Here is a 14365-nt window from a genome sequence, read left to right as displayed (position 1 = left end):
CTGTTGGAAAGTTCAGAAATAAAATATATGATATCATGATTGGGCACATCTCATTATTTTAAAATAGCAAAAGCATTGATTCTAATGCCTCTGCTGCAGTAATTTCATACAGTGTGCATACATGTGTCTGGTTCATTACAAACAAACTAAACATGTCAGAGCCGCACAGACTCACGTACAGGCAACCCAAGGTACCTACCGGCAGGCGAAAGCACAATAATAATCTCATTGACGGAGTGTAACCTACCTGCAGGAAAGTGACATCATCAGCTTCCATCTCCTCTTCTATGGCTCTGATTGATTCTGAAAGAGATGAGATCTCTCTGCTCAGCTTTTCAATCTTCTCCTTCATCATCCGACTCTTCTGCTCCTCTTCCTCCCTCAGTGCAGCTATCCTGGCTGCCTCTTCATCTCGTAGAAACTGGTGAAGCTTCTCAAACTCCTCCGTGATCTGCTTCTCAGTGGTATGGACCTGAGTCTACAAAAAAAAAAACATATAACAATAACACAACACAAATGAATGTCATAATTACTCAGGTAAATTTGTAATAAATCTCCAACCCCTCAAGTGAACGTCTTTCTCTGAAACATGTCTCACCTTAATGTGAGCAGCAGTTTGGTCACAGAGGAGTTTAACTTCTTCTAATTTCTTCAGTTTCTCTTGTAAAGGCTGCAATTTCATCTTGAGCTCTTCCTGGAAGAATGATCACTATTTTAGGCCACAGTAAATAATAATTGCTAAATTGCATTTGTAGTAAAGGGGTTAGGTTACTGGACACCATTTTCACTACTAGATTCTCACCTTGTGTTCAAGTGATGCTTCATCTATGGGACTGAAGTTGTGATTTTTATGTTTCTTTGAGTCTCTGCAAACCAAACACACTGTCTCTTTATCATCCAGACAGAAGAGCTTCAGTTTCTCACTATGCTGAAGGCACAGTGCATCAGACCCTGCTGAAGCTCTCTGACTCCTCTCCTGTAGGAAGGTCTCACACAGGTTCCTTAACGCCATGTTGGGTAGATCAAAGTCTTTTGAGCATTTCCTCCTGCAGTAGGGACATTCTCTGCATCCCTTCCCCTCCCAGAACTGCCGCAGACAGGCCTTACACGCACTGTGAGCACATGTCAGTATGACAGGATCCTTGTAGATGTCACAACACACAGGACAGGTAAGATCGTCTTCGAACTTTGATGCCATTGTCTCCTTCATAAGACAAAATAGTAAAACATAGTCACCACATGCATGAGAGGACACTACTGGTCACTGCTGAGGGGCTATTCAACAGTTCATCTGCATCTGTGTGTGTGTGTGTGTGTGTGTGTGTGTGTGTGTGTGTGTGTGTGTGTGTGTGTGTGTGTGTGTGTGTGTGTGTGTGTGTGTGTATGTGTGTGCGTGCGTGCGTGCATGCGTGCGTGCGTGCGTGTGTGTGTGTGTGTGTGTGAGAGAGAGAGAGAGAGAGAGAGAGAGAGAGAGAGAGAGAGAGATACAGAACGATAGACAGAGAGATGTGTTGCAGTGCAATCAATGACCACTAGATGAAATCATGACACAAGCTGATCACATATCATAAAATGTGAAGTTTCATTCTTACAAAACAGCACATCAGATACATTTGTTTCAACATGTGACACGGTTATCTTCCACACACCGCGCTCTTCCGTCTTGTTGGTGCGTCTCTGAAGTAATCTAGTAGTAGGGAATGGATCGCACTCAATTTTTCTTCTTTCTTGTGGTTTTATTTTATTTTAACTTTGCAGGGACTGACATGACAGACGTTTCGGCTGCACAGAGCCTTCTTCAGTGTCACCAGTGTTTCAACATGTGACAGAAAACAGTGCAACAATTCCAAAGTTTTCAATCAAGGTTTGAGTTCATATGAAGCACTCCAGCTCATTTACTTTCACTTTTGATTTGGTGGAAATAACAAACACTTTCCAAGTTTTGACTCTAAATGTTCAACTATAAATATCCCCAGTTCATTCTGCATGCAGTGAAACATAACAAAAACTACTTCTATTCAAGCATAGGTGTCACTTACCGTACCTGTTCAAGTGCTTCGGAGGAATAGCTGCCTTCTGTACCTTAGCCTTCACTTCCTCATTCTCAAAGAAGGGCAAGGGAGAGGGGAAGAGGGAGGGACTCAGACAGGCAGAAGCAGGTAGGTACAAAACATAGTAGCAGCCTATATTATATATAAATATATTAATTATATAGTTCTGTTGAGCAGTGTTTCCCAACATTTTTTGTGTCCTGTACCCCCTAAGCCTTTTCGTTGTGCCATGAGTACCCCCTAACTCATGTTTTACATCACTTTTTCTATTGCAGTGTGACTATGCTCCATGCATTTGTTAAAATTATATTTTTCCAAGTACCCCCTGCAGTGTGCTCGCGTACCCCTTGTGGTACACGTACCCCTGGTTGGGAAACACTGCTCTAGAGGTTTTTGGCAAGAGTTTTAATAAGAAAAAGTGAAAAAATTAAACACTGGACAGTCTCTAACTGTTAAACTGGCTCTGCCGCAGGTTATATTGGCGGTTATGCAGCCTGTAAGAATGGCATTGTTTCTAAACAAATTGTGCGCTACCAAAGTTCTCTAAGCCTCATTTTACATGTTAACAACCCTGCGACTCTACGGAATGAAGTACTAAGCAACTTTGAGCCTCCTAAATGGGTGGAAAGATTTATTAAGATGGCTAATTCGGTGCCGGACCATCACAGCAGAAGCCAAATTTCAACTAGCTCTTGGAATTCTGACTAGTGCTTGGAATTTGCAATGCAGCGCACATATGGAGGAAAGATATGTGGCCAGAGGTAGCCCTCAGCATCAAGTTTTAACTCTATTTAAGCCATTTTACACCGGATTTATCCTTTAAACTATCGCTGGATCAATGCAACTGCAGACGGACCTTGCAACTCCTGCAGTTGCTTATCCCCGTTGATGCTCTTCTGCATACCGACTCTGAGGTCATGCAACCATGAACTGGTTGGCCAACAGTTAACCCTCCTGTTATCCTCAGATTTAGGTTACATCCGTGATCCTTGGGGTCATTTTGACCCCAGCCACTTAAATGTCTACAAAATTAGTAGACGCAAAAGCTTTTGCACCGGTTTATGCCTCAGATATTAACTGTTGCTCTGTTGGGGACATAAAAAAGCCCTTTGGATAAATCCTGTCTCAGGTTGGATGCCTGGTAAGCAAGGTGGACAGAAATATCTAACGTGACTTCAAAAAGACATAAAAAACGCAGCTTCGTTAACTGCTTCACAAACATGTGAACAGCACACGCAATTCATATCAACTAGAGATCAACTAGAGAATCAGGGCAGATTACTGATGACATGGAGGAGGTCTCATGCCAGCACAGGGATTCCCAAACTTTATCATGACAAGACCCCCCATATACCGGTAGATTCCAGCCAAGCCCCCCTTTACATGTGTTCTTTTTTTCTGAGTGTTTGTCAATGCCCCATTGGGATATCTATCAGAGATGTAATTCAATTGTTATCCATTTCTTAACATTGTTAAGCTGATTATGGTTTATTTTGGTGCACATTAATTAATTAATTCTTTAATTTGTTGTACTATACTTTTTCTGCCAACCTGCCGCGGACCCCCTGGAATCCCTTCGCAGCCCCCTAGGGGTCCCCGGGCCCCCACTTCGAAAATGACTGCTCTAAAGTAACTGCCCGGCTGCGCTGCAGAAAATCTATTCTCGTGATGACTTAATGCCATGTGACATAAATACAGAGCAAAAGTCACTGGACACAATTTCCAACCAGGATGCTTCACATGCATGGGTCGCAGTCAGCAGCATGCACGCTACACAGCCTGCGCCGTATGGATGGATTGGCCATAAGGCACACAGGGCATTTGCCCAGTGGACTGTTGATTATTTTGGCCTGGTCCTCCCCTCAATGTCAATGGGTGTGTGGGCCTGTGTGTCTCTGCATGTGTGTGTCTCAGCTTACGTGCGCGTAATAAATTATAGGCTACTCTTCTCTACTCCTCTTACTACTCCTATTTTGCTTTCAAACATGGGGTTTCCATTAGGCTTTATTTTTTATTTTTAAAACTATAATGAACACTATTTCAAGCTATCGATGTTTTCTCAATCTGCACAGATTCAACATCTTTTCAAAAAATGCCTCACTAAAAGCAAAAATGAATGAATGTATCAAATGAATGCAGATCCGTACTGAAGATTTTTTTTGGTTGAGTGAATTGGCCTCGAGTTTCAAGGAACTACAGAATGACAATAGCAAGAGTTTGAAAGCAAATAGTAGGTTTTATTAAAAGCACTGTTAACACATTTTGTATGTGAATATGAAGATGATTTGTCAAAAGTTCAACAAAGGATTAAACGGTGTAATGATTTCCCTAAAGGCTTACCCAAACCTTTTAATACAATGAGGGGGAACAGTAGAACTATTTAGACTAATATTTATGTGTGGAGTCAGTTCTTCACACCTCAATGAGGAGAGCAGCAGGTTGGAGACAGTAGACGCTCCCAGAGGACACGCACACACAGGGCTGGATTAATGCACAGGCTAGATATGGCTGCAGCCTAGGGGCCCCCACCTTCCCATACCACGTGTAATGTGATGTGTGTAGATTCGCTTGTGTTGTTGGCTATCTGCATGTTTGTGTAGTTTTGGGAAAGCTCCAAAGACTGATAGAACTACTCGTAATTTGCTAACATAGTGAGCTAACATTTAGCTCCACCACGTAGGCAAGCTACCTCCAATAGAAACGGCAAGGTACAACCATGTGGAAAATGTGAACTAACATTACAAGCTACTTCAACTAGAAATTCAAAATTACATATATTTGAATTATTTGGGCTGCAAAAATGACACCTGAAGACGTTATTGTCTGTTGGATTATGATAGCCCCCATGATATTTTTGGACTGGGTATGGTCAATCAGCTGGCTTTCTTGCTCTAGTCTCCTATGTCCGTGTGATATGGCTGCAGCCTAGGGGCCCCCACCTTCCAGGGGGGCCCTGATTGGTCAAAAGCAAAAAGTTGTTGAATTATGACAAGATACTATATTGAAAAATTCATCTGTCATGTTGAGTAGAGTTGGTGGACATCTTATCCTTAATTTCTAGCATGTAATTATGACACTGTCTATGTACATTTGTCACAGAATTTACTTGCCAGGGGGTCCCACAGCAACATGTAGCCTAGGGGCCCCAGGTCATCTTAATCCGGAAAGAGAAATTAAAGACAAAATGTAATTAAGACACAGTTTTAAAACAAAGTCAAATAAATTCATGCCATTACAATGACATTATGGACAATTAAAAAGGACTCTAACATACAGTACAATATGACAATAGCACAGCACAGGTCCTACATCAATGCATGCACACACACACACACACACACACACACACACACACACACACACACACACACACACACACGCACACACACACACGCAGCTCAATTTGTCTATTTGTGCTGCTCTACTTTTATAGAGGTCTTCACTGGTAGCATCAACAGAGGACAGGCATTACACACAATCAGGGCCGTCTCTATAGAATGGGCTGAACGGGCTGCAGCCCCGGGCATCACCGCTAGGGGGGGCCTCCGGTCGCGGAATGTCAAATGACAAAAAATAATAGAAAAAAAAAAAGAAAACGAGCGAAAATGTCGAGCCATAGGAAACAGGAGAGCGGAGCAAAAATTAGTAGAAATAAAAAAGGAAAGAGCCAAAGAATTATTACAGAAAACACCCAAATTAACCAACCTGTGGAGCTGTAGCGGCTACCACCAGCAAAGATTTTTTCGGTAGGCTACACAGTTCTGGTCCTCCTTGCGCAACTCTCGAGCAGCATGTGGCTCGCCTTTGCAGCTCGCAAGGTTAGTCTATTGTACGGTCAGCATGAAAAGGGTACTGTTGTGCTGGCTGTCTATCAGCTGTCAATAACGCCACGCGGACTTACTAAAGCCCTGATCAAAAAGCGAACCGCGAGATATTACATTCCTCACGCAACCTTTTGGTATCTACGTAGCCTACTTGGCGCGGCGCGTGCATTGTAGGCTGCATCAACATGGTAGGCTATGATTTCGCGACATCGGCAACTTCGTCAGCATTTAAGATAGTGTTAGTCATGTCAACGTTATTGTTTTGAAAGATGTAATTGCTGTCAATGCCAACAGACAGTCAATTAGTTTCTAGTCGCTGAAACACCTTAAAAATAGCGACAGATAAGAGAGAAGGTGGGAGTCTTTGACAGTGAGAGAAGGCGGCACATATCTCACAGACGCACCGCACGCCTATGGCAAGCCGTTTTAACATATAGTTTTTTAAAGTGACAAGTTTTTTTTTCTTGTAGGCCCATGTAGACCATCCTAATTTGAGTTTATGATTTCTAATATATCAGTTTCAGTAGCCTACAATCTTAAATAGCCCTAGTGTAATATTGTTTGCAATAATTAGTTTCATTAGTAGGCCTACATTGGATATGCATATAGCCTACTACATTTAGACTGATAGGTTGGCAAATAGCCTACATTTCCATTGTGGAATATTATATTAGACCTACATAGGTTATCTACACAGTACATATGCAAATTATTATTAATTATTTTATTTTATTAATTTAAAAATATTTTTATTTTATTTATTATTTATTTTATTTATGATTTATTATTATTTTTGGGTTTCGCGCGCTATGCGATTAATCGCGATTAATCACAGAAAGTCAGAACATGATATGAAGGGCCCCATCTGGGTAATTAGCCCCGGGCCTCAGAAAGTGTTAATCCGGCCCTGCACACAATAATAAAATATGGAAACACTCTCTCAGTGAAAGTGTGTGTGAAGGTGTGTAAATGTGTGTTATTATCGGGGTCAGAGAATGACAGCTTTCCTCTGTCCCAGTCCAGCTGCACTCTGATCCTCTGGGGTTTCTTCTTCACTGTGAGGAGAGTGGAGGGCTGTGGTGGGGCACGTGCTCCATATTCACCATCACAATAATACACACACCACCGCCCACTCAAGGATGTGAAGTCTCCCTTCCTCTGGAGAGACTCTGCCATCACACCCACATGCCACCATGTGTTGTCCCCAACCTCCACATCCCAGCAGTGTGTCCCTGAGTTAAAGCCCTCAGAGCCCAGGACAGAGAGAACGAGATCAAATCTCTCTGGGTTATCAGGCAGCTGCTGTTTCTCACCAAGTCTCACACTGGTCAGATCCTCGGACAGGATCAGTTGTGGGCGTGCAGTGTTGGGGTCCAGAGTAACAGGAGCTGCAGAGAGGAAGAAAACACACAGAAGCTGAACAATAAAGGCACCGTGACGGTGTCCGTTCCTGCACCTAATGTCAAACCGAAAGTCTGAGTGTGCGGGACCAGAGAGTAAAATATTTTTTTTCCCTCTGCGTACCATGACGATAATGTGGATGTCAGCAGGTTTATCTGGGTAACAAATGGTCACATACAGAACAGTGCAGAGCCCGGTACGTGGGAGATTTGTTTGTAAGTAAGCACTTTAATTCCGACTCCTGCGGCCGTACGAGTGTTATGGAATGGTGATGTGAATGACAGTAACACACATGAGCTGAACACTGAACTGAAGGGTGTCCATGAGTGTGCCAGGGCTTCAGCACGTTTGTGTGAACCTGCGGATGGGTATTTGCATAATATATTAATACAATGCATACATACTATAGGCCTATGTTGACGTGTGTGTGTGTGTGTGTGTGTGTGTGTCTGTGTGTGTGTGTGTGTGTGTGGTGTGTGGTGTGTGTGTGTGTGTGTGTGTGTGTGTGTGTGTGTGTGTGTGTGTGTGTGTGTGTGTGTGTGTGTGTGTGTGTGTGTACTACTTACTGAATTGAACAATCTCCTGCATTTTCTCCCAGACTCTGAACTTCAAGTTGCCCAGGTGCTTTGCCACATTGATCAGAGCTCCTGAAAGCTTCTCTGGATCCTGCAGTGTGCACTGGGCTCTGGAATAACATTCAGGAGTCAGTGCTGCTGTGGGTTTGGGTTCAGAACCACAGACAAGAGAGAGACAGGAGGCACATCACTCACCTTTTCACTGTGCTCTTGTAGTTCTGGAAAGAAATAGAATATTGTTGAAACCACCTTGTTTTGCATGTATTTATTTTATTCATTTGAATTGCATTCATCAATACCATGCTTCTCAATACTCTGTACCTACTTATGCAGACAAGCAATGACATACATAGATACATGCATGTATGTGTGTATTTATTATCCCGTAATATGCTCAGTCTGTGAAGCTATCTTTTGATTTTCTTTTTACTAACAGCTCTGTTCACCACCGATGGACAAACACAGACAAAAGGTTACTGGTTATATCTGTTTGGAGATTCAGATTCATCTGTTGGGAGGTATACCCGTTTTAAAATGCCAAACCATTGATTCTAATGCAGTAATAATAATAATAATAATAATAATAATAATAATAATAATAATAGTAATAATTGTATTTGTATAGCACTGTATCATACAAGGTAACTAAGTGCTTAACAAATGGGAAAGTAGTTTCATACAAGTGTGTCTGATTTACAACAAAAAAATAAACAAACAAACAAACGCACAGACTCACGTACAGCAGGACAGCCCAAGGTAAGCTACCTTCCGGCAGGCAAAGACACAATAATAATCTCATTGCCTACAGATGGAGTGTAACCTACCTGCAGGAATGTGACATCATCAGCTTCCATCTCCTGTTCTATTGCTCTGATTGATCCTGAAAGAGATGAGATCTCTCTGCTCAGCTTTTCAATCTTCTCCTTCATCATCTGACTCTTCTGCTCCTCTTCCTCCCTCAGTGCAGCTATCCTGGATGCTTCTTCATCTCGTAGAAACTGGTGAAGCTTCTCAAACTCCTCCTTGATCTGCTTCTCAGTGGTATGGACCTGAGTCTACAAGCACAATACGTAATAATAACACAACACAAATGAATGTCATAATTACTCAGGTAAATGTGTAATAAATCTCCAACCACTCAAATGAACGTCTTTCTCTGGATGTCTTTCTTTGAACATGTCTCACCTTAATGTGAGCTGCAGTTTGGTCACAGATGAGTTTAACTTCTTCTAATGTCTTCAGTTTCTCTTGTAAAGGCTGCAATTTGATCTTGAGCTCTTCCTGAAATGAATGATCACTATTTTAGCCCACAATATCAAAAATAATAATCGCTAAATTAGTAAAGGGGTTAGGTTACTGGACACCAGTTACACTACTAGATTCTCACCTTGTGTTCAAGTGCGGCTTCATCTATGGGACTGAAGTTGTGATTTTTGTGTTTCTTTGAGTCTCTGCAAACCAAACACACTGTCTCTTTATCGTCCAGACAGAAGAGCTTGAGTTTCTCACTGTGCAGACTGCAGAGCACCTCAGACCCTGCTGAAGCTCTCTGACTCCTCTCCTGTAGGAAGGTCTCACACAGGTTCCTTAACGCCATGTTGGGTACATCGCCTTTTGAGCATTTCCTCCTGCAGTAGGGACATTCTATGGATCCCTTCCCCTCCCAGAACTGCTGCAGACAGGCCTTACACACACTGTGAGCACACGTCAATATGACAGGATCCTTGTAGATGTCACAGCACAAAGGACAGGTAAGATCTTCTTCAAGCTTTGATGCCATTGTTTCCTTCACAAAATAAAACAAAAACACATTGATTTCTATTCCATTAGATTAATCTGCATTGTCTGCATTGATAAAAACAGAAATTCATTACCATGGATAGCCTACAGCATTCCATTAGATTCAACTACGTACAGTATATGTGTGCCTGGGTGCCTGTTTGAGTGCGTGCGTGTGTGTTACAATACAGGTAGATGAGTGCATGCTGTTAACCTAATTTATCATACAGATGATACAAATTCATAAAATGGAATATCAGATCAACTTAGCTTGAACATGTGACAAAAAACAATATAAGAAAGCTCCACAATTTTGAATCAAACTTTGAGTACTTATGAAACACCAGCACCTAACATCTGTTGCACCTCATTTACTTCCACTTTTGATTTAGTGGAATAACAAACACTCTCAAAGCTTTAAGTCTAAACATAGGCTATGTTAATACAAAGCATCCCCAGTTACTTCTGAAAGTAGTTCAACAGTAGAACAATAACTTCTGTTTAATCAAAAGAGTCACATACCTGTTCAAGTGTTGCCAGGAAAAATAGCCACCCTCTGTATTCTAGTCTCTCAACTTCCTCATCTCAAATGAAGGGGAGGGAGAAGGAGATGCAAAGAGGGAGGGACTCTGAGAATCGGAAGCAGGTAGGTCAGCAAATCCCTCAAAATAATTGATTGACAGTGTTGTCTCCTCCTCTAATGTCACTGCAGATCAGGTCAAGGTGTAAAAAGGAACATGTCAAGTCAGTCTATTCAGTCAGTGCACATACAGAGAGAAAGAGAGTAACAGAGAAAGTCTTCCTGCCAACTGGATTTACAGTACAAACACTGTGACCTTATAAAAGGCCTTGTGTTTAAAACATTACATGGATGGGATCCATTGCACCAATGCCTCTGAGATCACAGGAGAAAAACTTGTTGGTAATGCGTGCTGCTACCAAAAAAAAATGAAGTGTAGCAGGTTTTACCTGTATAGCGTAACTGTGGTTTAACACTGGCCCCTACTTCCAGATGATGTGACACACCTTCCTGAGCCAAACACAAGACAAAGCTGCTCTCAGATTTTTTTGTGACGGTTCTTTTTTTTTTTTACTTTTTGTCCCCATATTGTGCTCTGGTGCATATGGCATGCTTGGATGGCACTACAGGGTATAGAGATTGACATAGACTCTGTGCTTTAAGTGAAAGGTGTCTACTTGTATTTAGTAATATTACCTTGAGCTGTCATGAGATTCTGAAAGTTGTAGGCTACATGGAAATCACTGGTAAAGGTGCACTGTACTGTGTAATATTTTTAGTAGTCTATTTAAATTTCATACTTCACCATTATTAGGCCTACCTCTTTCATAAGCACTTACACTTAGGCCTACCACCACCATCAAACTCTAAGTATTCATTAGGAAAACTGCACGTTTCATACATGAAAAGGGGGATGTCCGACATTTAGAATTTCCAGCAATATATATTTTAGCTACAAAACCTACAGTACTTTGGTCATACTAGTGAATATTAGTTTATTACTTAGTAATTGGCAATAAGCAGCTCAGTTACAATACCTATACTGTAACTCTGGCCACCATCTGACACCCTGAGTGCATTCCAATATGCGACCTTGCTCCTCCAGTTGTGCTTGTGCCCTCGCCCCGCCTCCTGGCCCCTCCTCTGTGGAAAAAACAATTATGTTTTCCCACTGTCAGCCTAACCACAACAATTTTTGGGGGACTATACTTCATTCACCATCCAGTTTGCAAATGAGAAAATGACTTTACAATTGAGCTTTTGCGAAATATTGAAATATAATGCTGTTGTTAGTGATATCATCACGGCATTTTACTTCCTGGTACGAGGCCACAAGCTCAAGTGGATGATGCAAGGTCGCATATTGGAATGCAGCCCCTATGCAGCCCCTAACCGCTTACTCCCTGAAAATGTTGGTCACCGCCTATACCTTGTGGTATAATCCACTGTTGGTTAGTTCATCCATTCTCTCTCTCTCTCTCTCTCTCTCTCTCTCTCTCTCTCTCTCTCTCTCTCTCTCTCTCTCTCTCTCTCTCTCTCTCTCTCTCTCTCTCTCTCTCTCTCTATGCGTGTGTGCATGCGTGTGTGTTTCAACTAATGACCAAAAGATGGCAGCATATTGCAATAGGCAAATATCTATTTACACACACACACACACACACACACACACACACACACACACACACACACACACACACACACACACACACACACACACACACACACACACACACACACACACACACACACACACACACATGCACACACAAACTTGAGAAACGAAACCGAAGTGAAACAAAACATCTGTCTTCCACCAAATACAAGATGTGTAAGCAATACATATTTTTATAGACCATTAAGTGTTCAGCGATACAGTTCACACAATACAAATAGAAAGCATACTGATAGGGAAAAATCTAACAATGAAAAAGTCTCTATAGTGGGGATTGAAATAAAAAAAAATAAGTCTCGTCAGGTACAGTACAGCGTTGCCAATTGGGCTGCTTAGGGTTGCCGTGTGAGGGGTAAAAATGGATTTAGGAGAAAAACCCGCCTGGCCAGGTAATGTACTCTAACACTCTCCAAGCTTTAAGTCTAAACATAGGCTAGTTTAATACAAAGCATCCCCAGTTACTTCTGAAAGTAGTTCAACAGAAGAACAATAACTTCTGTTTAATCAAAAGAGTCACATACGTACCTGTTCAAGTGTTGCCAGGAAAAATAGCTGCCCTCTGTATCCACGGAGAAGGAGATGCAAAGAGGGAGGGACTCTGAGAATCGGAAGCAGGTAGGTCAGCAAATCCCTCAAAATAATTGATTGACAGTGTTGTCTCCTCCTCTAATGTCACTGCAGATCAGGTCAAGGTGTAAAAAGGAACATGTCAAGTCAGTCTATTCAGTCAGTGCACATACAGAGAGAAAGAGAGTAACAGAGAAAGTCTTCCTGCCAACTGGATTTACAGTACAAACACTGTGACCTTATAAAAGGCCTTGTGTTTAAAACATTAAATGGATGGGATCCATTGCACCAATGCCTCTGAGATCACAGGAGAAAAACTTGTTGGTAATGCGTGCTACCAAAAAAATGAAGTGAAGCAGGTTTTACCTGTATAGCGTAACTGTGGTTTAACACTGGCCCCTACTTCCAGATGATGTGACACACCTTCCTGAGCCAAACACAAGACAAAGCTGCTCTCAGATTTTTTTTGTGACGATTTTTTTTTTTTTTTTTTAAACTTTTTGTCCCCATATTGTGCTCTGGTGCATATGGCATGCTTGGAGGGCACTACAGGGTATAGAGATTGACATAGACTCTGTGCTTTAAGTGGAAGTTGGCTACTTGTATTTAGTAATATTACCTTGAGCTGTCATGAGATTCTGAAAGTAGTAGGCTACATGAAAATCACTGTTAAAGGTGCACTGTACTGTGTAATATTTTTAGTAGTTTATTTAAATTTCATACTTCACAAATATTACCTCTTTCATAAGCACTTACACTTAGGCCTACCACCACCATCAAACTCTTAAGTATTCATTAAGAAAACTGCACGTTTCATACATGAAAAGGGGGATGTCCGCCATTTTGCATTTTCAGCAATATATATTTTTAGCTACAAAACCTACAGTACTTTGGTCATACTAGTGAATATTAGTTTATTACTTAGTAATTGGCAATAAGCAGCTCAGTTTCAATGAGCAGTATAGTTACAATACCTATACTGTAACTCTGGCCACCATCTGACACCCTGAGTGCATTCCAATATGCGACCTTGCGTCCTCCACTTGTGCTTGTGGCCTCGCCCCGCCTCCTGGCCCCTCCTCTGTGGAGAAAACAATTAAGTTTCCCCGCTGTCAGCCTAGCCACAACAATTTTTGGGGGGACTATTCTTCATTCACCATCCAGTTTGCAAATGAGAAAATGACTTTACAATTGAGCTTTTGCGAGATATTGAAATATAATGCTGTTGTTAGTGATGTCATCACGACATATTACTTCCTGGTACGAGGCCACAAGCTCAAGTGGACGTAAGGTCGCATATTGGAATGCAGCCCCTAACCGCTTACTCATGACCTCCCTGAAAATGTTGGTCACCGCCTAGACCTTGCGGTATAATCCACTGTTGGTTAGTTCATCCATTCTCTCTCCCCTTCTCTCTCCCCTTCTCTCTCTCTCTCTCTCCATGCGTGTGTGCATGCGTGTGTGTTTCAACTAATGACCAAAAGATGGCAGCATATTGCAATAGGCAAATATCTATTTACACACACACACACACACACACACACACACACACACACACACACACACACACACACACACACACACACACACACACACACACACACACGTGCGCACATGCACACACAAACTTGAAAAACGAAACCGAAGTGAAACAAAACATCTGTCTTCCACCAAGATGTGTAAGCAATACATATTTTTTATAGACCATTAAGTGTTCAGCGTTACAGTTCACACAATACAAATAGAAAGCATACTGATAGGGAAAAATCTAACAATGAAAAAGTCTCTATAGTGGGGATTGAAATTTAAAAAATAAGTCTATGCTGTAATACTTGGAGAATTTCTTGAGTTCTCCTGGTGTAGCGTGCCAGAAACCATTAAGGGGTTGCCAGGTACAGTACAGCGTTGCCAATTGGGCTGCTTAGGATTGCCATGTGCGGGTAAAAATGGATTTAGGAGAAAAACCCGCCTGGCCA

General features: G+C 41.8%; 1 protein-coding gene across 1 annotated transcript in view; it reads right to left on the bottom strand.

The window, feature by feature from the left end:
* The window catches only part of LOC134436046 (zinc-binding protein A33-like), an 11673-nt gene extending 2042 nt beyond the window's left edge, over positions 1-9631 (bottom strand). The window contains exons 1-5 of the mRNA XM_063185074.1: positions 9239-9631; positions 9037-9132; positions 8676-8906; positions 8047-8069; positions 7843-7961 (exon numbers count right to left, since the gene is read on the bottom strand). Coding sequence (XP_063041144.1) covers positions 7843-7961; positions 8047-8069; positions 8676-8906; positions 9037-9132; positions 9239-9631 — 862 coding nt within the window. The remainder of the gene's footprint in view (positions 1-7842; positions 7962-8046; positions 8070-8675; positions 8907-9036; positions 9133-9238) is intronic.
* Between the last annotated feature and the right edge of the window lie 4734 nt (positions 9632-14365).

This window comes from Engraulis encrasicolus, chromosome 20 (genome assembly GCF_034702125.1).
Source record: "Engraulis encrasicolus isolate BLACKSEA-1 chromosome 20, IST_EnEncr_1.0, whole genome shotgun sequence".
Classification (NCBI taxonomy): domain Eukaryota; kingdom Metazoa; phylum Chordata; class Actinopteri; order Clupeiformes; family Engraulidae; genus Engraulis; species Engraulis encrasicolus.
This window is presented reverse-complemented; position numbering and strand designations above follow the sequence as displayed.